Source organism: Convolutriloba macropyga, chromosome 7 (genome assembly GCF_964194025.1).
Source record: "Convolutriloba macropyga chromosome 7, txConMacr16.3, whole genome shotgun sequence".
NCBI classification, from domain to species: domain Eukaryota; kingdom Metazoa; phylum Xenacoelomorpha; order Acoela; family Convolutidae; genus Convolutriloba; species Convolutriloba macropyga.
The window spans coordinates 60,524,958-60,549,346 of NC_134474.1; the positions used below are offsets into that span (position 1 = coordinate 60,524,958).

The following is a 24,389-nucleotide window of genomic DNA, read 5'->3' on the forward strand; positions in this document are numbered from 1 at the left end:
TTTTAAGAGATTTTCAATACTCGATATGAGCTATACCCGGGTTTTTCATCATACAAAATCATTCTTAGTAGTCATACTAGGCCATATATGATTCATAGTAACCATACTAGGTCATATATCATTTGTATGACTTCTTTGAAGTATAAAAGGATCTTACAATTTTCTTTATATATACAAACTAAACAACAAGTGACATTAGCAAAAGCATGTGCTCAACAGCTTCGAAATGGCGTTGGGTCAGCTCAAGGGGTCAGCCCTAGAAATCTCCTGTATGTATTTTCTCCATTGTTGGGTGGTGATTGTGCGAAAGATTGACAATTAGATTGAATTCAAATTTTCAGTCATAATTTACTATTTGCAAGTCTACAGCTATTCTTTTTGCATTCAAGACGACACTAAATTATCATAATGCGACATTTTTGGGTAGAAAGTAGAACAAATTGCACTTTATGCTGGAGGTGAAAACGATTCTTTTGAAATATACGAATTTTGCGGATCATCGATTATGAGTTCGGGTTTGAGCTGCAAGTCAGAATTTCAAAGAGTCACGTGACCTTGCTTGAAACACGCAACTCGTACACTGACCAAAGTTTAGTAGCAAAGTCGAGTTTTGACTGGGTATATAGAAAGTTCTGTCATCGTAACTTCTGGCATACTGCAGACTTCTGGCAACTTAAATTTTGCGCGTGAGTGTTCCGATGACTGTTATACAATTTATTTGGAATGGTGAGCACATTAATCAGCACCCGATAAATATTGCACTTTTAACTGGTGATTATAAATTTATAGTTTACATTCTTGAACTAACTATTTTTCACTATAAGGGAGTATACATTCTATCTAGCAAATTATGATTCAAATTAGCTTTTTAAGAACTTCCTTGGCATTCTGTATCTCTTCCAAGAAGAGAGAATGTTTGGCTTGTTTGGATGACTTGAGTGAAGAGACACAGAGGGTGATGACGTCATTGTGTATGTTATAGCACACTCCGTACCCGTCTGGGCTAACTGGGCCATAATATGCAAACTGCTCTGACTTCCCACTGCTCATCTGCAAACAAAAGAAAATTGTGAGCTTATAGACTTTCGAGAGACTTATCATTATTATATGGTCCATTTTTATGGTATCTATTTTTTGGTAGTCAAAATTAAATGGATATCGCAAATATTTCTCAGTAAGTATGGATCAGAAAGATGTTTTCAAGTTTTTTTAGGTTGTCTATTTTCCTCTCCTTATTGATGGAAAAGGTCAATCATAGGCTGCAAGTGCGTTTTTTTATAAGCTGGTGATACAGGCATAGGTTTTGAAAACATGCGTTTTTCAGGTTTCGGGTTAATTTCGATTGTTTCTACCTTTTCTCATTTAAAATAATTCCTAATGATGGATTAGCGTTATAATAATTTGAAAGTTTTCTTTTGGTCTGCTCTTGAACAATTTTTTGGAAAAATTTCTGCCCAAACTTTTCCTTTTTAGTTCATTTTTTCAATTTCTTAGTTGTTGTTAATTTTGTTTTTTTTTTATTATTCGAAAATTTTACGTTAATATACTAGAAAAAATCAACATACGAAAATTGCGTTTTTTATAAAATCAAGAAAGCTGGAGTCAGAAATCAACATGAGACCATTATAGATATACAACAATTTGTTGTTCTGATTGCTGATCACTTAGGCTGATTTCCGTTGTTTTTGTTTCCTTTTTTCTGTGATTTTTTTATTAAATTTTGATTAACTTGGCAAAAATATGTAAAAATTTACAGATAATGATATTGATTATGCCTGAGCACATGGAACAGGTTTGTTGAACTGTTGGATTGTTTTTATGCCTAAAAATTGGCCGAAATTTTGGAGATTGAGCCCTGTCGTACTCTTTTCAAATAGAGTAGCTATTCGCGGTGCGAGTATGCTTAGAATTATTTAGATAGAGATTTGCGGAGCGAAATCCTGATTTGAATTATTTGCGCTTTCTCGCGGAGCGGGATTGAAAGAGAGAATTGTTAACTGAATTTGAATTGCAAAAGTTAGCAGATTGAAAAGAAATGAAATGATGTGCTTGTAAGCAAACGTGAATGCATGATCAGACATGTCTGATCACGAGGCGGGAAACCAAGAAGGAAATCATTAACAGATCACAAGATGCAAACTGAATAAATATGAACATGATTATCAAGGGCAAATAAAATGAACTACTTTACGACATCATATAAGATATACTGCATCGGGTAAAAAAATAAATGATGATAGCCTCAGGTATCACATACCCCTCACATTGACAAAAAAAATTGTTGAATACAATTTTCGAATTTATACATAATAACAATATTGATAAATTAATACTTGGTCCCCGGTTAAATAAATAATAACAATATATTTACTGGTTATCATAGCTAAAAATAAGTACTATTAATATATGAAATGTTTCAAATGACATGTCTTCGAAGAAATGCAGTTTCAATTTTCCCATTCATTTTCATCTGAGTCATGTCATTCTGCCTCGAGTGCCGTCATTGACTGAACGAGGGTTGGCGTATCTATTTCGAGTAGAGACGGATTCCGCGAAGCGGGTGGTGAAACTTCTCCAATTTGTGGCGAAATGTTAGTCTCTTCAGGCTGATTTTCAGCAATCTGTTGAACCGACTCTACAATAGACTCGGGTGGAGGCTGGAAAATTTCCACGTCACCCGCTCGTCGAGGTTGTTTTGGTGGTGGCAAAATTGTGGAGTCTGGAGTTGGACTGTCGAATCCGTAGTATGAGGGGCTACGCCTATTTCTATGTGACGATCTCTTTTGCTGTGCTACTGCGGTCCGCGTAATTGTGTACGATGTTGTTGGTTCCTCGCTATGCGAAACTGCGGCGGCGTCAGATTGTTGGTTTCGGATAGCGAGAAAGTTTGGGATTTTTGGGGATTCGCCCTCGCATCGCGCATGAGATATTAGATTTGGATGAAGATACCCCGCTGCCCGGGTCACGTTTTTGGTGCTTCATCTTTTTATCTCCTTTTTGTTTTCTTGAGAATTCTTTTACGTGACTTTGGATTAGTTCTTCAACAATTTTCTCGCCTGAACGTGGTCCCCTCCTGTCCGCATATGCTTTCAATGGAGTTTGCTGCTCCAATTGTGTCCAGAATTTCGCAATGTCACTGTTACGTACTGTGACCACTGTTTTGCCGGGTTCCTTAATCGTCGAGGTGGTTGGGCTAACCTTCAGGATGTGCGAGCCCGGCGAGAGTACTTCGTAAAGCCCCTCTAAATTCTTCTTGGATCTTCTCTTTCCATGAATTTTCCGGGCTAGATTGAGCTCTACTGCACGTTCTTTCAGCGGGAGTGGGCGGATTGCCTTGGTTCGGAAGAATCGTGACTCGCCGTCCGTGCTCGCTTTTTCTCGTTCCTTTGCTTCGTGCGTCGCCCGTGACATACCGGCTTCCACTTCGATGTCACTGCGATAGCCGTTTACCCACTTGTTGTCTGGAAAGATTTCTTCCGGCATCACAGTGTCTTCATCCAAATAGTGGTTTACAATGTTTTCATATGTTAGATTTGACAATTTACGCTTTGTCGCTATCACGCTTAGCGGGGTGTTAGGTTTTCTTCCAAAGTGTGCTTCGAACGGCGAAATCTTTGTTGTTCTTTGTTTACATATTCGCAGTTGGTGGATTATTATCTTTAATGCATGCTTTACATGAAAAGCGTTAGTAGACGATTTTTCCTCTTTGATACATGCGAGTCTATTTTTAATAGTTTGGATTAGTCTTTCTACCAATCCAATGGCACGATGATCGTTCACAGGAGCTTCGATTATATCAATGTTATTTTTATTGCAAAAGGTCTTTACTTGATTGCCAACTAAACACTTTGCTTGATCGAGACGAATAGATCGTGGAATCCCGTGATTTTCAATATACATGTCCAAAAATTTTAGAACGTTTGGTCCATTAGCCTTGTCATAAATATATGCAGTAGGATATTTAGAAAAACGCTCAATTGCTGCTAGAAAGTAAACTTCATTACCCTTTTCATCAAATATTGGACCTCCAAAATCAATTTGAATTTCTCGATTTGGTTCAACACACAGTATGTGGGGATTAAATTGCCTAGCCGGAATAACAGATTTAAGGTTCTTACCAATCACCGTGCAGGGTTTGCACTCGGTGGCTTTAACAATGGGCTCTCGATGCATGTATGGCCACCAGCAATGCGTGGCCATACATATCATACCCCATGTACCCGGGTTGCTGGAGTGTATGTCATCGATCATCGCCTCTCGCAGAACGTTCGGAATGGCGACCTTTTCATCAAAACACACGCACCCGGAACGTACGTGGAGGTCCCTTCAATAAGAACGGATGTAAGGGTTTATAGCTTTGAGACGGCTCTCGTTGTCTGTCAGGATACAATCCCGGAGCTCTTTCAATACTGCATCTTTGCTAGTCAGTGATGCAATCAGCGACTTGTTGAATATTTTCGATACGATATAGTCACACGTCGGGACATGTGGGCTGGGTGTGAGAAGTGTGCTTGTGTCCGATGAATGAGTCGGGGATGTCGGCGTTGTAATTAGACGAGAACCTGTTGCACGGGTGTCGCTAGAAGGTTCGTTACGTTGATTCGCGGCGCGGGAATTACTTGGCAAGTTAGATCGCTGACTTGTTGGGCGAGTTGCGTTTTCATTGGCCGATTGTTGATTCGCCGTGCGGGATGTGCCGTTGAAACGAACGCGAGTGATACGCTTCTTAGAAAGCATTATGTTAAATTTATTTCTGATGATGATTTAGTTGAACTTGAATTTGTGGAATTTAAAAGACACGACTGGATTGTAGAATGAATTGAGGCAAAAAGCACTGATTTTATTTTTGGGTGAAGACTTTTGGGTGGTGAGCTACTTTATTCCGAATTCGGAATAATTGTTTATTCTGACTGGTATTTCGCTGAGCGAGAGAAGTGTTAAGCGGACATTGCGACGCGTGTTCTACTTATTTCGAATTGTTTAAATTGCTATTAGCATTTGAGGCTAGTTTTTGCGGCGCGGGTGAACTGTAGAAAACATGTTTGCGTACTCGTGTTGCGTGTGTGTTAATTGAGTTTATTGGCTTATTATTGGCTTCAGTTTTAGGTGTGATATGTAATGCGGGTTCATGTGCCTCAATTGTAGGTGTGATTTGCAATGCAGGATTGTGCGTTATTAATAATTGGTGTAATGGAGGAGCAGATTTTATGTTGTTTAATTCTAACGCATCGATAGATTTAGAGATTAATTTTAACTTCGCTACAATGAGTTCCTCATCATATGCTGATACCTTTTTAGCTTTTTGCGACGAGTGTCTAGAAATGTAGTCGAATAAACCCATTTTCGCCCCGGGAAGATGTTCAATATCAAATTGAAATGGGAGTAAGCGATCGACCCAGCGGGTCAATCTGCTGTTGTAGGATTTATTCAATCTATTTTTTTTCATGTTTGATAAAAGTGCACGATGATCCGTAATCACCGTAAAATGTTTTCCATACGAATAGTTTTTGAAATATTCAATTGACCAGGCTACACCCAGAAGTTCGAGTTCATTTACACTAAAACGTTCTTCGCATGAATTTAAAAATTGAGACGCAAATGTGATTGGTTTCCACTCATCAACTGTTAGTTGTTCAAGAGCTGTTCCGAGGCCGGAACGTGACGCATCACATTTCACGCGCGTTTCGAGTTGCGGGTTGTAGTGGCTGTTTGCGGTTGCGTTCGCAATGCGAGTTTTAATCTCGTTAAAACAGTTCTTATGTTCCGCTGTCCAGATAAATTTTGATGAATTTTTCAGTAATGGGCCGAGGGGGTAACTAATTTGAGCAATATTAGGGATGAATTTCCCAATGTAGTGAACTGATCCCAAAAAAGAACGGAGTTTCTTTAGAGTTTTTTTAGAGCTTCGAGTGTTAATATAGCAGCTGTTCTGCTTTCGAGAGGCGAGATACCTGATTGCGAGATATGGTATCTAAGCCAATCAATTTCTAACTTCCCAAAATGACATTTAGGAAGTTGTATCCTAAGATTTTCATCATCTAATCGTTGCAGACATTTCATTACATAGTTTTTATGTTCTTCCAGAGATCCTTTACTAGCAATCAAAATATCGTCTAGAAAACAATATGTATTTTTTAATCCAATTAGGGTGTAATCCATAGCTTTTTGAAATTCAGCTGGCATATCTGTGAGACCGTAAAATCCTGTTTGAAATCTGTAAGTGCCGGTCATATCACCACTGATGATATTAAAGTTACAGTGATTGGCCGTGTTAGCGTCTAAATTCAACTGAGTGTAAGCGTATTTCAAATCAATCGTAGAGAAGTACGCTGTGTTTTGCGACGCGGGAGCACTTATTTGTTGAGAAATGGATTCAATTAACGTATCAATATTCGGCATCTGATATTTATTCTTGTGAATGGCTTTGTTTAAAACTTTTGAATCCAGTGCGATCTTTATTGTTTGGTCTTTCTTTACCGTGACCAGAATTGGTGATATGAAATACTTATCAGGGCAGCTTAAAAGTTTTTTTTATATGTTTTTCGTCTAACAGCTTTTTAAGTTCGATATTAACTTTTTCTTGTAGGTTAATTGGAATACGTCTACCTTTTTGATGTCTAGGTTGGAAATCTTTGTGAAACTTAGATTTTGCTACATGACTTTTTGATCTTCCAATACGCAATATCAATTCAGGAAAAGTTTTTGCGATTTGTTCTTTGAATTCTGGGGATGAAATGTTGTTGACATGATTACCTTTTTGAGATGTAGATTGAGTCACTGCCAAACCAAGTTGATCAAATATCACAGCCAATTAGAGACTATAGTCCGTCAGATACAACTGTGAATGTTGCTGAATCACATGTTCAACCCTTGCTCGCTATTGGGGATTGTATCTTTCCCTCAACCTGGATTAGTTCATTTGAAAAGTTCCGAACTTGTGGGGACACCTATTCGTTAATCCAGAAAGCGCGAGGACTGCTTTGTACCACTTCCGATGCGAGTGAACGTTTGAGAACACTGCATGCGCTCCCGGAGTCCACGAGTAGTGTAGTGTTGAGATTGCCAATCTTGATTGGCATGTTGAGTGGTTCTACTTCCTCTACAGCGTTCTCAATCACCGCAACCGTGTTATCCTCTTCTCCACTACTGTAGTCCGATTCATACAGTTTGTCTGGTTGTAGAAAATTCACTGAGTCCTCGGGATGCGGTTCTTCTTCCACAACACGTACCATCTTTTTCTTTGAGTTTTGTGGTTTTGTATTCACATTCTTTTGTTTTCTATAAACCTTCGCAAAATGATTTAGAAGTCCACAATTGTTACACGTTTTGCCTTTCGCGATACATTTTTCGCGGTGATTCGGAAGCCACATTCCTCCGCAATTTGAGCAATTGAGTGTCGAACGATTGTTTTGTTTTGGGGCATTGTTCGTATTTTGCCAGTACGAATTTCGGGAATTATTGGCGAATTGGACCGCGTTGACGTTTGCCGGAACAACCGTCTTGTTGTGTTGCTGTATTTGATGATGGTTTCGCATCCCGAGTTCCATGTTGATTGCTAGCTCCAAAACCTGCCGCAGTTCGACGGTTTGTTTTAGGAGTTCCTTTTGAATTTCAGGATCCATCAGATTAGTGATGAAGACGTCGCGTATCAGGGTCTCTTCTTTGTTCTCAAAGTCACAGTTTTCTGCCAATTCCTTTAATTTACCATAAAAATGTTCTACTGTTTCTCCCCGAAGTTTTTTCGTAATCAAAAAGATATCACGATCGAAAGTTATGTTGCGAGGGCAAATGAATGCTTCTTCCACGATCTTCCAGAAGTCTACAGTAGCGAGGGTATCGATCATGATGTGCGGTTTCATGCAATTGAGAATGCGACGTCCCTCTATTCCGATGCTTAGGTAGAGTAGAGATACAGTTTTACGATCTGCCAGTGGCCACGGTTTGTCACCACACATGATACCCACTTCTATTAGTCTTTGGCATTTGTTTTGCCAGTGCATTTTCTGTTGCGCTTTGCGCGCGTTCCTCTCTCTCTCCGATTGTGCGGAAGCACCCACTATTGTCTCTTCATATATTGGCTCAAGAGGAAATTTCACCATCTCAGGTTTAGGTCCAAGTAGCGTATCGAGAATGATATTCTCCTTTGCCAACAGTGCCAATTTGTACCGCACTCTCCATTTCTCCCAGCGAAGAGGGGGATCGGGTGTAGGTTTGTCCGAGAAAGGGTCAATTCCGAGAGGTGTTCGTTTAGTTGCTGACTGCGCCGTGTTGTACTCTTTTCAAATAGAGTAGCTATTCGCGGTGCGAGTATGCTTAGAATTATTTAGATAGAGATTTGCGGAGCGAAATCCTGATTTGAATTATTTGCGCTTTCACGCGGAGCGGGATTGAAGAAGAGAATTGTTAACTGAATTTGACTTGCAAAAGTTAGCAGATTGAAAAGAAATGAAATGATGTGCTTGTAAGCAAACGTGAATGCATGATCAGACATGTCTGATCACGAGGCGGGAAACCAAGAAGGAAATCATTAAGAGATCACAAGATGCAAACTGAATAAATATGAACAAGATTATCAAGGGCAAATAAAATGAACTACTTTACGACATCATATAAGATATACTGCATCGGGTAAAAAAATAAATGATGATAGCCTCAGGTATCACATACCCCTCACAATGACAAAAAAAATTGTTAAATACAATTTTCGAATTTATACATAATAACAATTTTGATAAATTAATACTTGGTCCCCGGTTAAATAAATAATAACAATATATTTACTGGTTATCATAGCTAAAAATAAGTACTATTAATATATGAAATGTTTCAATTGACATGGTTTCGAAGAAATGCAGTTTCAATTTTCCCATTCATTTTCATCTGAGTCATGTCATTCTGCCTCGAGTGCCGTCATTGACTGAACGAGGGTTGGCGTATCTATTTCGAGTAGAGACGGATTCCGCGAAGCGGGTGGTGAAACTTCTCCAATTTGTGGCGAAATGTTAGTCCCTTCAGGCTGATTTTCAGCAATCTGTTGAACCGACTCTACAATAGACTCGGGTGGAGGCTGGAATATGCTTAGAATTATTTAGATAGAGATTTGCGGATCGAAATCCTGATTTGAATTATTTGCGCTTTCTCGCGGAGCGGGATTGAAGAAGAGAATTGTTAACTGAATTTGAATTGCAAAAGTTAGCAGATTGAAATGAAATGATGTGCTAGTAAGCAAACGTGAATGCGTGATCAGACATGTCTGATCACGAGGCGGGAAACCAAGAAGGAAATCATTAATAGATCACAAGATGCAAACTGAATAAATATGAACAAGATTATGAAGTGCAAATAAAATGAACTACTTTACGACATAATAATAAGATATACTGCATCGGGTAAAATAATTAATGATGATAGCTTTAGGTATCACAAGCCCGTTTCATTAAAGGGTGCATCAAAAAGTTTCTTAGCCCATTTTGTTGAAATTAGCCGGAAGTACTGGCCTAAAAACCTGCTAACAAAATCATTGTAAACTTAAATGGGGACTATTTTTGATTCAGTTTTCTACGAGACTCTTCAAGAAATAATTTTTTTCCTGCTTTTCACTAATTTAATTAGATTCTTTAAAGTAAATTGCATCATTTAGTAATAACTTATTTGTAAATAGGAAATTAATGTTTGATCTGCTTTGAGAGTAGTATTTACAAAACTCGTTTGACAGTGCTATTTCAAGTAAATTGAGAAACTGGTGATAAATTTCGGCTCTAATAGTTACTCTTTCTGTTGTCCTCAAACCCAATATCATTAGCGACAGGTTGCAATGGTAATCTAGTAAGGCACAATTGAACCTAATCTTTGATTTCAGTTCATAGCTTTTGGTTTCACTTACTTTATCTCTATGTAATCTCATAATTTTTAAAAGATTTTCGAGTCTTGCCACAATTGGTTGTTTTTTTGTCCTGGCATATAGGTTTGCTAACGATATGCAACAACGATTTTCGTATGGTTCATACCAAAAACTGTATTTTTACAGTTGATTTTTTTTGGTTTATTTAATTATTCTATCACTTGTAAAATATCTCTTTTAAAAAGTTATCGAATGTTGAGTGTCTTACCGTCTTACCCTAGTTTGCCGTTCCCTTTTGAGTCTTGTTTGCTTAACCTGGATAATGACCAGAGCCAATGGTTTTCAAGTGAGATATAAAGAAAATTTTGTAATTCTTCCAAAGAATAGCTTCTGGTTTTTTGAGCTGAGCTCATCAGTATGTGTTTTAATAGGGAAGCAATGGGACGCGACGAGTAGTTAGCGCAATTATGCCACAGGACAACAAAAAGTCTACAATAACAGGAAAATTGCAAAAAAAACCTTTTTTTTTTGCAATTTTCCTGTTATTATAGTTTTTTTTTGCAATTTTCCGGTTTTTTGCAATTTTCCTGTTATTGTAGTTTTTTTGTTGTCCTGTAGCAGAATTGCGCTAACTACTCGTCGCGTCTCCTTGCTTCCCTATTAAAACGCATTTGAAAAATTTTGTTGTTTTATCGTTATCTAATAGTTTTGACATGATGAAATTCAATGACTATTTAAGTTGTGTAATTTATGCATATTATAGTTGTTTTCTTTTTTTTCAGTCGTGGTAAGAATATGTCTACAAGAACCACTAATATCGTCCTTTAAATATTGCTTTGGTTCCAATTCATCTGTGTAAATTAAAAGTTTAACACTATTTGTTTTTAAAAAATAATCTTGTTTTCTGAGATTCACTCATGCTTTTTTTGTTTTTTTTTTGTTAGTCTCAGTGAAAAAGTCTCCCAACAACTACTTAAGGGAATTATAATCAAACTATTTGTATGGTGCTTTCTACCACTCACAAGCTGAATTCTATGCTTAAAAATAACTTCTTTGATGAAGTGATTCTTTGATTAAAAAAAGCAATGCAAACCATACGTTTTTATTAGTTCAATTTCTGTCCATTTTTCCATTTTCGTGAAATTCAAGAAGAATTCATTGGTATTAACATCACCCTCACAGATTTCTGTCTTTCTTTAGTTTAATTCTTGTTTTAAATTACAAAGTACGAAATACTCTTCAAAATTTTAAAATTTTCCATCGCATTTTCCCAAAAGTTCGGATGAGCGTGGTCAGAACATAATGTGCAAACGCACATTACCAAGTCTCCTTGTGATATTGTATTTTAAGATTGCTTAATTGATTTCGTGATGATACTGGTTAGCAAGTTTCTGAACCGATTTGAGTAACACCGTATCACATACAACCGAAAGGGAATTATCGCGTAGCGACCACTCTATTTCTGTTGCTTGGGGGGGGGGGGGGGGGGTCATTGTGCAACAGCAAATAGCTTCTATGTTAATCAGAAGTTTGCCTTGGGTAGCGTCTTCTTTTTGATTAAGATTCAGTCAATAGTCGCGAAGTTGTCGTCTTTCTTCGAAAGTTTCTTTTTATTTTGAAGAGCTGAATGTGATTGGAAATAGGAGCCCGGAGTAGCCATGTTAACAGGCTGGTATTGATACTTAATGTTGATCATAGATAAAATTTAATTTGTCTTTTGATTCATAAATGTGGACGCAAATTTTGTTTAGTTATTCACAAAATATTCTTATAATAAGTTGGTACCAGTTTTTTAATGCCGGTGTTTTTCCTGAGATTTTTTGCGCTACCTTTTTTGTCATCAGTTTTCCTTTAACCCGCGACTTAATGTGTAGAGGAACTTGGATAACTGTTAAAAGTGCGAGAGTATTAAGCCACCAAGTATTTCTTGTGAAGCCTTACAAATATCGATTCTTTCCAATTATAGCCCCCCATCTGCGCCAACTTAGGCTAAAGACTTTTTGCGCTTGCTTCCTTCCCCTCCACTTAAGTGTTTGGCGCAGGCCTTAGGTGTTGCTTTGCTGGGCTTTGCTGCTGCCCTTTTCTGCTTTGGCTTCTTAGGCTTGCTTTGGGAGGGGGTATCCATTCACCTTTTCCTGCTGTTCTATGTTGCTCACTTTTGTCTTCTGTTAAGGATTTTCGACACAACCATGACGAGGAGAGGACATCCGGGTTGAAAAGAAACAAAAAGAAAGCAAAGAAAAGTTCAAAAAGAAGAAAAAGAAACAAAAAGTTTGAGAAGAAGAAAAAAGCAACAGCGCGAAGGATCTTCTCTGGTTTTCTTGTTGTGATATATTGAAAATACGATGCCTTTGTTTTTCTTATGATGCTTCTTTTATTTATTTAAAAAATTCAGTTCTTAATCTATAGGATAGGACGTAGGACGTTTTTTGTCGGTATGTGTCCCTACAACGTAGGAAAGGTCTTTTTCGGCTATAGTTGGGCGCTTTTTAACTAGGTTTTTAGGCTATTGTTTAAAAAAATCTTGCAAAAAAGTTAATCTTCTAAGATTCTTGTAAGAAAAAAATTAATCTTGTAAGAATCTTGTACAAAAAAAATTAATCTTGTAAGAATCTTGTAAGAAAAATTTAACCTTGTAAGAATCTTGTAAGAAAAAGTTAATCTTGTAAGAATCTTGTAAGAATCGTGTAAGAAAAAGATAATCTTGTAAGATCTTGTAAGAATCTTGTAAGATTTAACAACGTCTTGTAAGAGTCTTGCAAGACTCTTGGAAGATCTTACAAGATTAACTTCTGTTTACGACTCGGGCAGATAACCTATAGCCCGACCATCATGGTAAATATACCATAACGGGGGGGCTATAATGGGAAAATGCCCAGATGTCTAAGTAAAACCAAAAAAAAATTTTTTCGCCAAAACTGATGAGGATACATAAATTCATGCTGTTAGTGACTGTTCTTCGAGTTTTGGACTTCTTTAAATCCAGTGTAGATGGGCTCCCCAAGCTTAAGCTAGTTACTACTAAAGCCCAACCCTCGCTAGTATACTGAGAGTATTTGGTCTGACGTTAGTCGTTTATGTTTTGTATTACAGATGTAATTTATATGAATATTTTTGCTTTCCTTTTCATTCTTCATCCTTTTTAAAATGTTCTCATTTTGGTGGAATCTAGGATGCCTTTTGTTTAGAAATTAGTGTTATTCATTGGTGTTTGAGAACTACCTGAATATTTTTTCCGGTTTTGATTGCCAGTTTCCCCCTGGACAGTAAGGATGTACACAATAAAATGTCTCAATTTTCTGTAACTTCATGCAAATTATTTTGATTGATGAAATCGAAGTGTGCCGCGATTAACTTTAGCTTACCTTTTTTTCTAGGTTAATTTTATTGTTTCATTGAACCGTATAATTAGAACCATTTTACTACTTCTGACCTAGTGGTAATTGAAATTAACCAATATTGTTACCTGGCTGGTAGTTAGTTTGAAGTTGAAAGTGTCTGCGAACTCCTCTGAGAGGAGGAAAGGCTCTGCAACTTGTTTCTCTCTGCAGAAGTCTTTCATGCACTGAAGAAGCATGTCGGCACCCCTTCCCCGAATTACCTTAACACAAGACCGTCGTTCGCTAGGATCTTTCTCCGACAAAAATGTTTCGAGAAGGCACTGGATTATAATTTAGAAAACGTTAGATTGAAATTCAGATTTATGGCGAACAGATACCTTAATGTAAGAAATAGTCAATATGTCAACTGTTTTGACCTCTCGGGAACAGAAAAGGTTCATAGAGAATTTTTTTAAGGTTAGAGTGAACCCGGTCGAGGTTTGGCGGTGAATTTTCTTAAGAAATGCGGTGAAATGCGGTGAAAAAAAGATGAATTGTCACCGCGTATTTCTTACATCTTTTTGCGGTGAATGCGGTGAATCGCTGTGAATTATTTATCTTCACCGCGTCCTCAGCATTCTTACAAAAATGAAGCTTCACACAAGACTGTCATTCGGTAGGATCTTTCTCCGACAAAAAAGTTTCGAGAAGGCACTTCTCGAAACTTTTGACAGGTTCGAACCTCTGACCTCCTGCATGTCTTCAACAGCTTATTCCATTGCCCCAACTGTCATGTAATTTCGTGATATTGCTTGTAAAATTAAATCAGATTGAGCAAACGTTGGAAAGAAAATGTGGTGAATTTTTGTAAGAAATGCGTTGAATTTCGCGGTGAAGTTTTGTAAGAAATGTGGTGAATTATTTTTATCACCGCATTCACCGCTTTCACCGCATTTTTTACATTAAATTGCCACAAAACTCGATACGGTGAATTTTTGTAAGAAATGCGGTGACATGCGGTGAAATATTTATATTCACCGCATTCACCGCAATCACCGCATTTTTTACAAAAATTCACCGCATTCACCGCATTTCATACAAAAATTTAGCCAAAAATCTCGACCCGGGAATAGAAACATTTAGTTTTTTTACAACCTTCATTTCGAAATTTCAAAACTGGCATGATTACAAAGGCTACTTACAATTGTAACTGCAATGATTTTATTAATCTATTAGGTTAGTTGAAACGATGACACTGCAAAGGTAATACGTAATTGCTAAATTGGCTGATTTTACCCTCATGGATTTAGGTTTCCTTATGTTTTGTAGCAGTGGAAATACTGAATGTGCACCTTCAACCAATAAGAGACTGAGAAGACACTATTATCTTTTAAATAGAGAGGACTGAACTAACTGTAGTCAGTCTATTAGTTATAGAGATATAGGTAAGTCTACTTCGCGCGCAGAAATAAGTAGCTCTAGCTCTTTATACTTTAAGGCTGTAAAAGGAGCCCACATTGGGTCTGCCTTAGTTTGTGAAAGCAGGCTTGGGTACATCCTTTGTAAATTCTTTCCTCAAATTTGTATCTTACCATGTATTAATATTACCATGTATCTCAACAGGCAAGTAGTTTTTTTGTGCAAAATAGTTAAGGATTTTCTTTCAAAAACAGCTCAACTTATTATTGTAGCCCAATTCCTCGAATGTTTTATCGTATTATAATGAATACATTCCCGTGTATTAACATTGCTATAGGGCATCTGATCACACGCTAACCCTAACCCCAACCCTATATTTTAGGTATTTCGTCATATTGAGTATATTGGCATTGGGTATTTTGCCTTGATACCAAAAATTTGAAACTGCCTTGAAACTGCCAATGTGACCCTGAAACGATAGGTTATCATGACAGTTGTTGTTACCGTATCAATTTGACGTTGTTGTTCTGTGCACGCTTCAAGTAGCAATTTCTTAGCCTCAGTGATGTTTTCCAGAAAGTCTCTTTCTGAAACTTTTTGGACAAACTTGAGAGTTGTTGGGTTGTTCGCCCGGATGTTGTCGGCTCTTCCTCGATCGAAGCGACGAAGTGAGGCGCTTTCGTAAGAGTGACACAAGCAGCCATGAGTTCTAAAGATGCTAATTTATCAAATCGGAACGGTTTCCGTCGTTAACATCCTTAACTTGTAAAAAAAATGTCAATCTATGCTGACGAACGAATATACGTTTTTTTACATTGATAAAGATCTATGTATCTTTTATTAAGAGGTGGGAATAGCCATCACCATTTATGAATACCATTATAAGTGTGTGATTGGATTAATTATATATTGTCATATTCTAAACCTTAATGGGGGGGGGGGGGTTGATTTCTAAAGAATTTTTAAGTTTGAATCGTATACAGATAACTATTTGTGAGCATCAAGAATCGAGCGTTCCTTGCGACAGTTGGTGAAATAAAAACTCTGCTTTAACCAACGCATCATTATGCAGCTATCAAGCTCTGTCGTTTTTTCGATATTTAATTAACCTAATCACAATTAATTTGATTATAAAAATGGTTTGATAATTCTGTTGTTTTGCACTCTGGTTATGACAGTCAGAAAATTCAATTGTCCACAGAATCTACCTATAGTAAGCCAGTTGTAGCATGAGTTGAACAAAGATGTCTGGATTGATGCGGGCTCTCTTGATGGTCAATTTGTTCAAGTCAGCCAGTACGACATAGTCCAGATTTACATCTGCTGCATTTCTATAAAACACATCATAACTGTTAACATACTGAATTCAAGAAAGCAGTACGTCCAAAAAGGCACTGCGCAGACCAGCTATGACTATATGGAACTCTGATTAGACCGTCACAGAGCAAATTGACCTCTATGCAGGCATTTGCGTAGTCGAATTGTTGTGTGCGCTCGAAGTCATTTCGAATCTGACCATCGCAGATCAAAACGACCTCAGACTCAGCCAAGACCATTATCTTATTTTGCGACCATAGCCCAGACTCAACCCACAACCGTCCAGAATTTTGAACCCGAAATCACCTCTGACTTTCATGCGTTCCAAATTGTTCCCTGATCATACTTTCGAGCGCAGAAAGCAAGTTGAGAACGTGTGATTAAACTTGCGCTCGAATTTCTTTCTGATCAGACTGAAGTGCGCTCAAAACTGAACCTGATCAGACCCAGTTGTGCTCCTCAGATCAGAAACTAGCATCAGAACAAAAAGCTGAAGTTCAGGAAGTTAATTTTTCTATGTCTCTGTCATAAGTTGCTTTTACGATAGCTGAACATAAGGAGGTTCTCATAGGTAACGTATCTGACCATTAACTAGACTTTCGCGAAGTTTAAAGGTGATTCGCACCAAGTAAATTCGAGCGTTATTCCCTACAACCTGGGCCCGAGTTGTACAGAAACTTTTACGATTATCAGGAAATCATAGAAGTCAAAAGTCATGTATAATTTTAACCTTGTATAACTTAGTTGTTCCGACCCATCTGTGGGGGGAGGAACTATATGCTCAATTGGGTTTTTCTATTCAATCAATTTTCGCCGATCGATATATTCATCGTAGAGAATTGAGACTGGTATCATAAAAAAAGCCCATCCAGCGTAGCATATTGAATTAAAAAGATTTTTTAAATTTTTGGTTTCTTACACGGAGTTATCACGGATGAAATTTTTGTAAATAGCAGACGGAAATCCGTCGTTTTTATTCACAATTTCTTTAATTTTGGACTAAATTTTTTTTGCAAATTTGGCTAAAATTTGATAAATTTGTTAACAGCAATGTGATTGGTTTTACTTATAAGGATAGAAGAGGCTTGCCGATTGATTTTATCTGAGTCTTTATTCAATGTTTTTGCTAAATTTTTGAAATTCAGACTTTGTTAAAACAAAAATTGTTTCAAAAAAGCTTTTTTAAACCACCTTGTTTAAATATCTCTAAAATGGAGACCTAACAGACGCTGTCAAAATCTTTAAAAACTCCGAAAAAGGATAGTTTTATTTTCATTTCCTAAGGAAAATCTTCAGGAATCGTTTCCTATAGAAGCCGACTTTTCAAAAAAAATTAATTATACAGTAATTATGCAGAAAGCATCATTTATTTTTGGTTTACTGAAATATTTTACCTGCTAATTGATATTTTTTGCAAACGTATAAAACAATTAATTGTTTTACCTGGACGCACAGCAAAATCAGGGCTAGGTTTTGATTCATCTTGGACTCTTACAATCTAATATTTTTCGGATTAAATTAGGGCGCGGTCTCTTTCAAAATAATTTTGCGTTTTTGATATTTAAATGTTGATTAACGACCAGAAACATTTCACAACAAGGATCACTTAGCGACAGATCTTATTTACAACCAAATAGGGCCAAATGAACATATTTTGTGTCTTAAGAGAAAAACACTTTTTTTGGGCTTTGACAATGTGTTTTAGTAAATTTTTTGAATGATTTCCTTTGTTTTGCTTTCGTTTGTCAGTCTTTTTGCAGCATCTTGACTTCGTCCTATTATTATTCAACGATTGCATTGGCTTCTATAAGGGCTAGAAGTGGTACTTTGCAAATCTTGCAGTTGCTAGCCTCTTAGGGCTTTATGTTTGTTTTAGAAAACTGTCAAATAAGTTTTGAAGTTTGCCAATTTTTTTTTGTCTTTTTTCTGCCAGCATATAGTTTTGTGTCAAACTATACATAGGAAAAATTATTCCAAGTGATGTCAAAATTACTCCTCATATTTTTCTTATGCCTGATACACTCCTGATTTCTCTTATAACAAATTCCAATCGGCATTGTTTGAGTTAATGGCTGCAAAACCGTTCCCTCAAATAACTTATTTGATTTATTGTTTTCGTCTCTAATTTTTGTTCTTTTAACAGAGCTAATCAACTTCATGCTGGTTTAAACAGTGTTAGCTCAGTTGGTTATGTTTTCATTTTCGTCTTTAAAGCTGTAAAATGTGTGTTTCTTATAAAATTTGTGAGTTTTTGATACCTGTCAACTTTTGTGATTCTTTTTTTTGTCTTTTTTATTAAAGACCCTTTTCAAGGAAGACATTTAAAATCAAAGGAGACAAAAGCAGAAAATTCAAATTCTATCTGTCAATTTAAAATTTTTATTGGTGTTCGATGTCTTGCAGTTTTAATGATTCAACACTGTGTCGAAAAATTGTTTATGAAATTTTGAGTTCTGTCCGTATTCCACATTTGATGTTTTTGTTCGTCTGATGATACGGTTTCATTAACAAAAAACTCAACTAGCTTCATGAGTTGCTACAAAATAATCTGTTTTTGCTTTAACTTGAAATCTTATGGTTTATTAGAATTTTTGAAAGAAAGTTTTTTGAAAACAACTTGAACAAAGTTCGGTGGATTTTGGAGATTTTTCATTTTTATCTCATTTCTGTTCGTTTTAGCTGGCTTTCTGTAATTGCAGCTTGCATCCACTTTCTAATGAACCGAAATCCGATTTCTACAATGGTTTTATTTTCAACTAACGGTTTTTTTTGGCTTTGGTTCTACGCATGTGCTGTTTAGATATTTGCCCATTTGTGAGTTTTCTGTTTTGCTGCGTCATTGTCACACTAATGGGGTTGCCAAATTGAAATTGCGCAGTTGAAGATATTTAGTGTGTTCCAAGATGAGTTTATATTTTTCGCGGTTGCGACATTGCTTCCTTGTTAAACTTAAATGATTTTTTTTTCGTTTTTGCCGTTCTCCTTGTTGCTGTCTGACATATTATGGATAATAGCAGGTCTCAATTGCTTCCTATGAGGTAAAAACTTACCTTGTTAATAAGCCGAGATGGTACCTATTGGTTGTAATAAATTTGAAATTGGATGTTTTAAAAAATAAAAACGCACACAAACTGCGATGCAGTGGAAACCTTTGTCGACCTGTTACCGAGTCTCATTAATGATCGGTCTCCTATCTTATCTAATGAAGTACAACTTAATTGGTTTAGTTCATGTTTGTCTGATTCCGTTTCCTTTTGTTATAAGTTTTTTTTGAAATATAATCAGGGTGTTTTGGTTGTGATTAGTGTTTGCTATTGTTTGATTTTTAAGTTTGTCTTGTCCAGTACTCTCATAAATGGCAAGTCTCATTGGCCCTCTAATCTAGCATTTTCTCAGCTGCCGTGTTATCGGTAGACGAACAATTTCATTTTTGTTAGGGTGAACTGTTGGTTCACTGTTGTACCTGAAAGTGCGCATCAGCTCTAAAGGCGAATTCTACAGCACTCTTTTACCCTGTGATCTTAATGTCTCGCTCTTGGGTATTTGTTATGACCGGATTCCTCGTGCTTTCCTGTTCTGCAGACGTCTTATTTCTACCGATATTTACGTTTAACAAGTTCCCTTTATGACTCCCTTAATCTACTTTCAATTGTACTTTTTGTTTTGACCTGGCAGTGAATGTCCAGTTGCATTCCATCGCAACAAAATATGCAATTTGGATAGCTGGTGCTGTTATATATGAATCAATGACACCTCATGAATGACGATTTCATCTTGTTCAGTTGTTCAACTGCCTTGGAGTCTAAGTCCCACTTGAGGTGTTTTGGGCATCCTAAGATCTCATTGGATTTCCACACATCATCAGATGTTGACACACCCACACCACCATCCGATGATTGTTCATCTCTGAAATTAGAAAATCAGAAAATAGTATTGAAGAATCTCAAGTATTGAAAAAAGAGACTTGAAATTTTTTAAAGGTATTTGTGTCTTTAAACAAAAACTTTACTACTTCGAATTTGAGCATAATTTAAAATGTACATTGACTTCAATATCCTTTTGCATCTGAAACTTTTTTGTTTTTAAATTTTCGAACCACACAAAATGCGATGCAGCAGAAATGACATATCTCCAACGAAGAACTGAAATTTTATGTTATGTAAAAAGCTGGAGTAAAAATTGATCCAACCTTAGTGTGGGGAAAAAATTATATGATCAAATGGCTTTTCGTTTTGTTCAGTGAATTTTGACCGATCGATATATTCATTGAACAGAGTTAATGAGTGCTATCATCACAAAGCCTGTCAAGTGTAGAATAAAAAACTAAAAAGAACTCTAGGATTTTGCCTTTTCCGACGAGTTTTCGAGGCTTCAAGTTTTGTGAAAATTCGACTGATTTTTTGGTTTTATTCACATAAGTCGTGTTGCTCAAGTTTCAACAAATCTTGCTATATTTATGTTAATTCTGTGAATGACAGTGTTGCCGAAAAATTTGATTGATCCGAATTTTTTGGCTGAAATTTTTACTAAATAATTGATAATTCTGCCTTTTTTCACGAGAAAAGGAACAAAATATGCATTTTCAGCCCCTTTGTTCAAATTTACTTAAAATTCAGACCTAAATACTGCTGACCCAATCTTCGTTCGATAGCATGATGGTTATTTTGACCTCCGCTTGCTCAGAAAGTGTTCTGAAAATAAATTATTGCTGGACTTTCGCTAATTAAGTTCAAAATTTATCGTAAATGAATCATTTATTTTTGAGGTATTAGCCAATATTTAGCGATATTTTTGAGATATTAGATTAAGATTATCCAATTTTACGCTAGGATACAGACCAATTACGTGTTTTTAGTTGCATAGCGATAGAGGGTTAAATTTTTGTCTCATCGCTGATTTTTTTTAATCAAAATCTAATTGTGTTGGCGCGTTGTCTTTTTTGACATCTTTTCGCATTATTTTTCATGCCAAATATCGACATGTCTCTTTTCTCTCTTTTCCTTTAGACGTTAAGGTTGGAGAGATCTGGGATCTTTTCCGATTGTGCCCCCCGTACGTTATGCACCCCCAGTTACAGAGCACGTGCCATTACATAGTAAACAAAAAAACTATCTAAAAATATGGCACGTGCGTCTGGGTGGTGCAAATAATATGCACCGATTAAGTTTTGGGGGATGGAAAAGATCCGAGGTCTCAATAGAGTTCGAAGAAGGCTCAATTGGTGTTTTGCTCATATGTTTCGGACATATTCTCGATCAGAATTCTCATTGGCTTCATAATGAGTATAGTTGAAGATACCAGTTTTTTTGGAACTTTAAGGCACTTATAGCCCTGAACCTGTTTGTTTTTAAACAATAATAGTTTAATCTTAAAAATTTGCCTTGTTGAAATTCCATTTCAGTCAACCTGTAAATGAATCTCATTGATTAATTACCGTTTCGATCTTCTTCCTAGAACTACAAAAATTAAACTAATTAGTGTTTTTATGTTTTAAGTAAGGTTTCTATGATTTTCATACCACGGGTCTTTATTAGGTGTCTTCCGGATTTTGTAGAACCCGTAGCGGAAAAGTCACAAAACTATTTGCAAAAATTTAAAACCGCTATGCAGATTAGTTTATCTTTCATTTGAAAGAAGATCGATCAAAATAAATAAGCTTCAGATGGGCCGCTACTATAATAATAAAGTGACAGCGCTCAACATTTTTCTGGCACTTTAAGGAAACAAATGCATTCAAAGTCAAAAATAGCAATCAGGTGCCAAAATCAACATTGGACTGGTTCGAATACACCACATTAGGATGCCTAATTGACCTTTGGTTAATGAGACCTACTCCTTCATAAGATTACAATAGAACAACAAATGCAGCTAAAACTCAAGAAAACATGAAAAGCCTACAGCAAAGGATTACGATATTTGTGGACATCGCGATGTCCTCTGATATTGAAGACAGATCCCATCTATGTTCAAAGGACTAAAGCCCAATCGAACAATGATCAAGTTTACCGCAAAGATCAATACTGACAGGTCACAAGGGCCTTCTACAGAGTAAAAGATGCACTTATTTTTTATTTTTATTTCTTGCTACTGTTTTGATACACTTGGAATTTTTTATTTTGAAAAAAGTCAATGTAAACTTAAAGTTTCCTCTTTTTGTTCTTCTTTTTGTCGGCTTTTTTTAAAACTCTACAATGTGCCAGTCCTTTTTGCTTTGGAGTAGAGAAAAATTTGTTTTTTTTACTCTTGGCTTTTTATCTGATGATAATTTAACTTGGATACTACCTGTTTTTTAAAATTAGATTTTCACTATTTTTTTTTATTGTTTTTTTGTTTTATTTAGCCGTTTATCTTGTCTAAAAATCTTATCAGTCCTCTAGTGAGGTTCTTTTTTTGCTTAGTTTATGATAGTTTTGAGTTTTTGATAATTTTCCGTACCAATTGTTCTCAGAGAAAATGTGATTTTTTTTAAAAGTTTTCAATCATTTCCTCATTCGGTAGATAATGCAGATGAGGACGCAGGGAACATTATGTGTGAACGCATATTGCGGACATTTTCTTGTTCTTGTGCATGCCAGACAAAATAACCTAATCTCTGCCCCGTATTCCTTTGATATTTAGGCAACCGATAATTTTTTTAGCTTTGCATAATAGCTTATTTATTTTCTAAAATAAGTTAAGGTCAGAAAGCACACTGCAGTAAAACTCACTGCAGTAATTCCGATAGAAGGATGGCATTTAGACATGGTGACCGGACAAAAGATCAAATGGACGAAAGATTGAGCACAGTGAAATTAGGAGATTAGATCGAAATCTAATTTATATTCTCTTTGGCTGAATTGAGAATTATTTTCAAGCTTACATAAAATTACTGCATGTAGACTTGCCTGGCATATTTTGGCCATGCCTTAGCGGCCCGTGGTATGGTAGAACGTTAAATGAATCTATCACAACCGATTATATCATCACAACCAACCATGCCAAATTCCGTATTATAAGTGAGTTCTTAAAATTGGTTGGCTAATATGCCACTTGAATGTTTTCATTTTCGATCTATGGTCCCAATATTGCTTGCTTACTGTGCTTTCGACCTATTCTTCTAGCTTATTCAGACATGTAAGAAAGAGGTACCCAAAATAATTGCGGGAGGAGGATGCAAATTGAGAAGACTAACCACTGCTTTTTTACTTAGAAAATTGTTCACAAAGCTCTGATCATTTGAGGTGGGTGTTCCTCTATCCAGTTGCTGAGTGTTTTCACTATAGCTCACCCACGTTTAAAAATGGCATGTCCATTACGGTTTTTGTTGTGGGGGGGGGGGGGGTCATAAGCTCTAACCCAAATAACCTGAGTGGGCTACAATGGTAACAAAGCCAGTTTATATAAAACTCCATCTCAAATCTCACATAACTATGATTGTTTAAATGAAACAACTGACTCGATTTTTAATTGGAATGGAAAGCAATTTTGTTGTTTGCAAACTATTTGGTTTCCGTCTGCTACTGATAACTTTTGGTTACTTAAAGCCGAAGAGACGTTTCACCAGAAATCAGCTCAGTAATATATCACAACTCAGGAAATTTTTTGACTAGCTGTGCGATTGACGTCATTTTCACTCTGATTGGTTCAATAACATGGGTAATTTTTTGACTTGCCTTGCTCGCAAAATGATTTTTATTAGTGAAGGATATTTGTGGCTGCTTTTAGATACCTTCAATTGTTTTCGAAGATTTTTTGGAAATAATTTCTATGTTTGAACAATTGCTCTGCTTTGCTTAGTAAACAGCGTTTTTGTTTGTTTATGTTCACCGCGTTCTGCAATATAGACAGCCATCATTGCATCCCATCTCGAAGAATTCCAAAAAAGAATGATGCGATGATCAGTTGAGAAATCAGACTAGAGAAAACTCCTAACGAAATTCATCAAAAACGGACAGTAAAAACCTACTTGTGTGTTTTTTACTTGTGTGTTAATGTGTGCTTGCTTCCCTGGCGTTATTGATTTTGACTACAACTCAAATTTTAGTCAGAGTTTTTTTTGTTTCTGCAATTTTTTAGCCTTTATAACGCTCGCGCGGGTAATGCCAAGGATTAGGTGAAAACGCATCTATAACCCGGAGTTACCACCCAGAGTAAATCATATTAGACCTGTGTAAAACAAGTGACTGTTTGACATCTGTCCATTCTCCGATCACGTCAAAATAAAGATTGGATAGTCTAATTTTTTGAGTAATTTTACTCTAATTTTATTGTGATCATTTTTTATTTTTTAATTTGATGATTTTATTACAACAATTACAATCAAGTTTCTCACCACTCCAGTCGAGAAGCTTGATGATACAACAATTAAAAACGAAGAAAATGGTGACTGAAACATTACACAAGGTAAAGTAAACTTTTCGGGAAAGTATTTTAAAATGCGCTATGACTTAGATGTGGTCTTCCTAGATTTTGTTGAGAAACTTTTGAGAAAATTAGAGACCAAAATGTAGCTC

General features: G+C 36.4%; 1 protein-coding gene across 2 annotated transcripts in view; it reads right to left on the reverse strand.

The window, feature by feature from the left end:
- Nucleotides 1–286: 286 nt before the first annotated feature.
- The window catches only part of LOC142343208 (choline O-acetyltransferase-like), a 154,507-nt gene continuing 130,404 nt past the window's right edge, over nt 287–24,389 (reverse strand). For both annotated transcript variants that reach the window (XM_075394952.1, XM_075394951.1), the window contains 5 exons: nt 19,651–19,803; nt 15,789–15,911; nt 15,085–15,289; nt 13,308–13,442; nt 287–1,050 (listed from right to left, as the gene is read on the reverse strand). In XM_075394952.1, the coding sequence (XP_075251067.1) occupies nt 856–1,050; nt 13,308–13,442; nt 15,085–15,289; nt 15,789–15,911; nt 19,651–19,803 (811 nt within the window). In that variant the 3' untranslated portion in view covers nt 287–855. The remainder of the gene's footprint in view (nt 1,051–13,307; nt 13,443–15,084; nt 15,290–15,788; nt 15,912–19,650; nt 19,804–24,389) is intronic.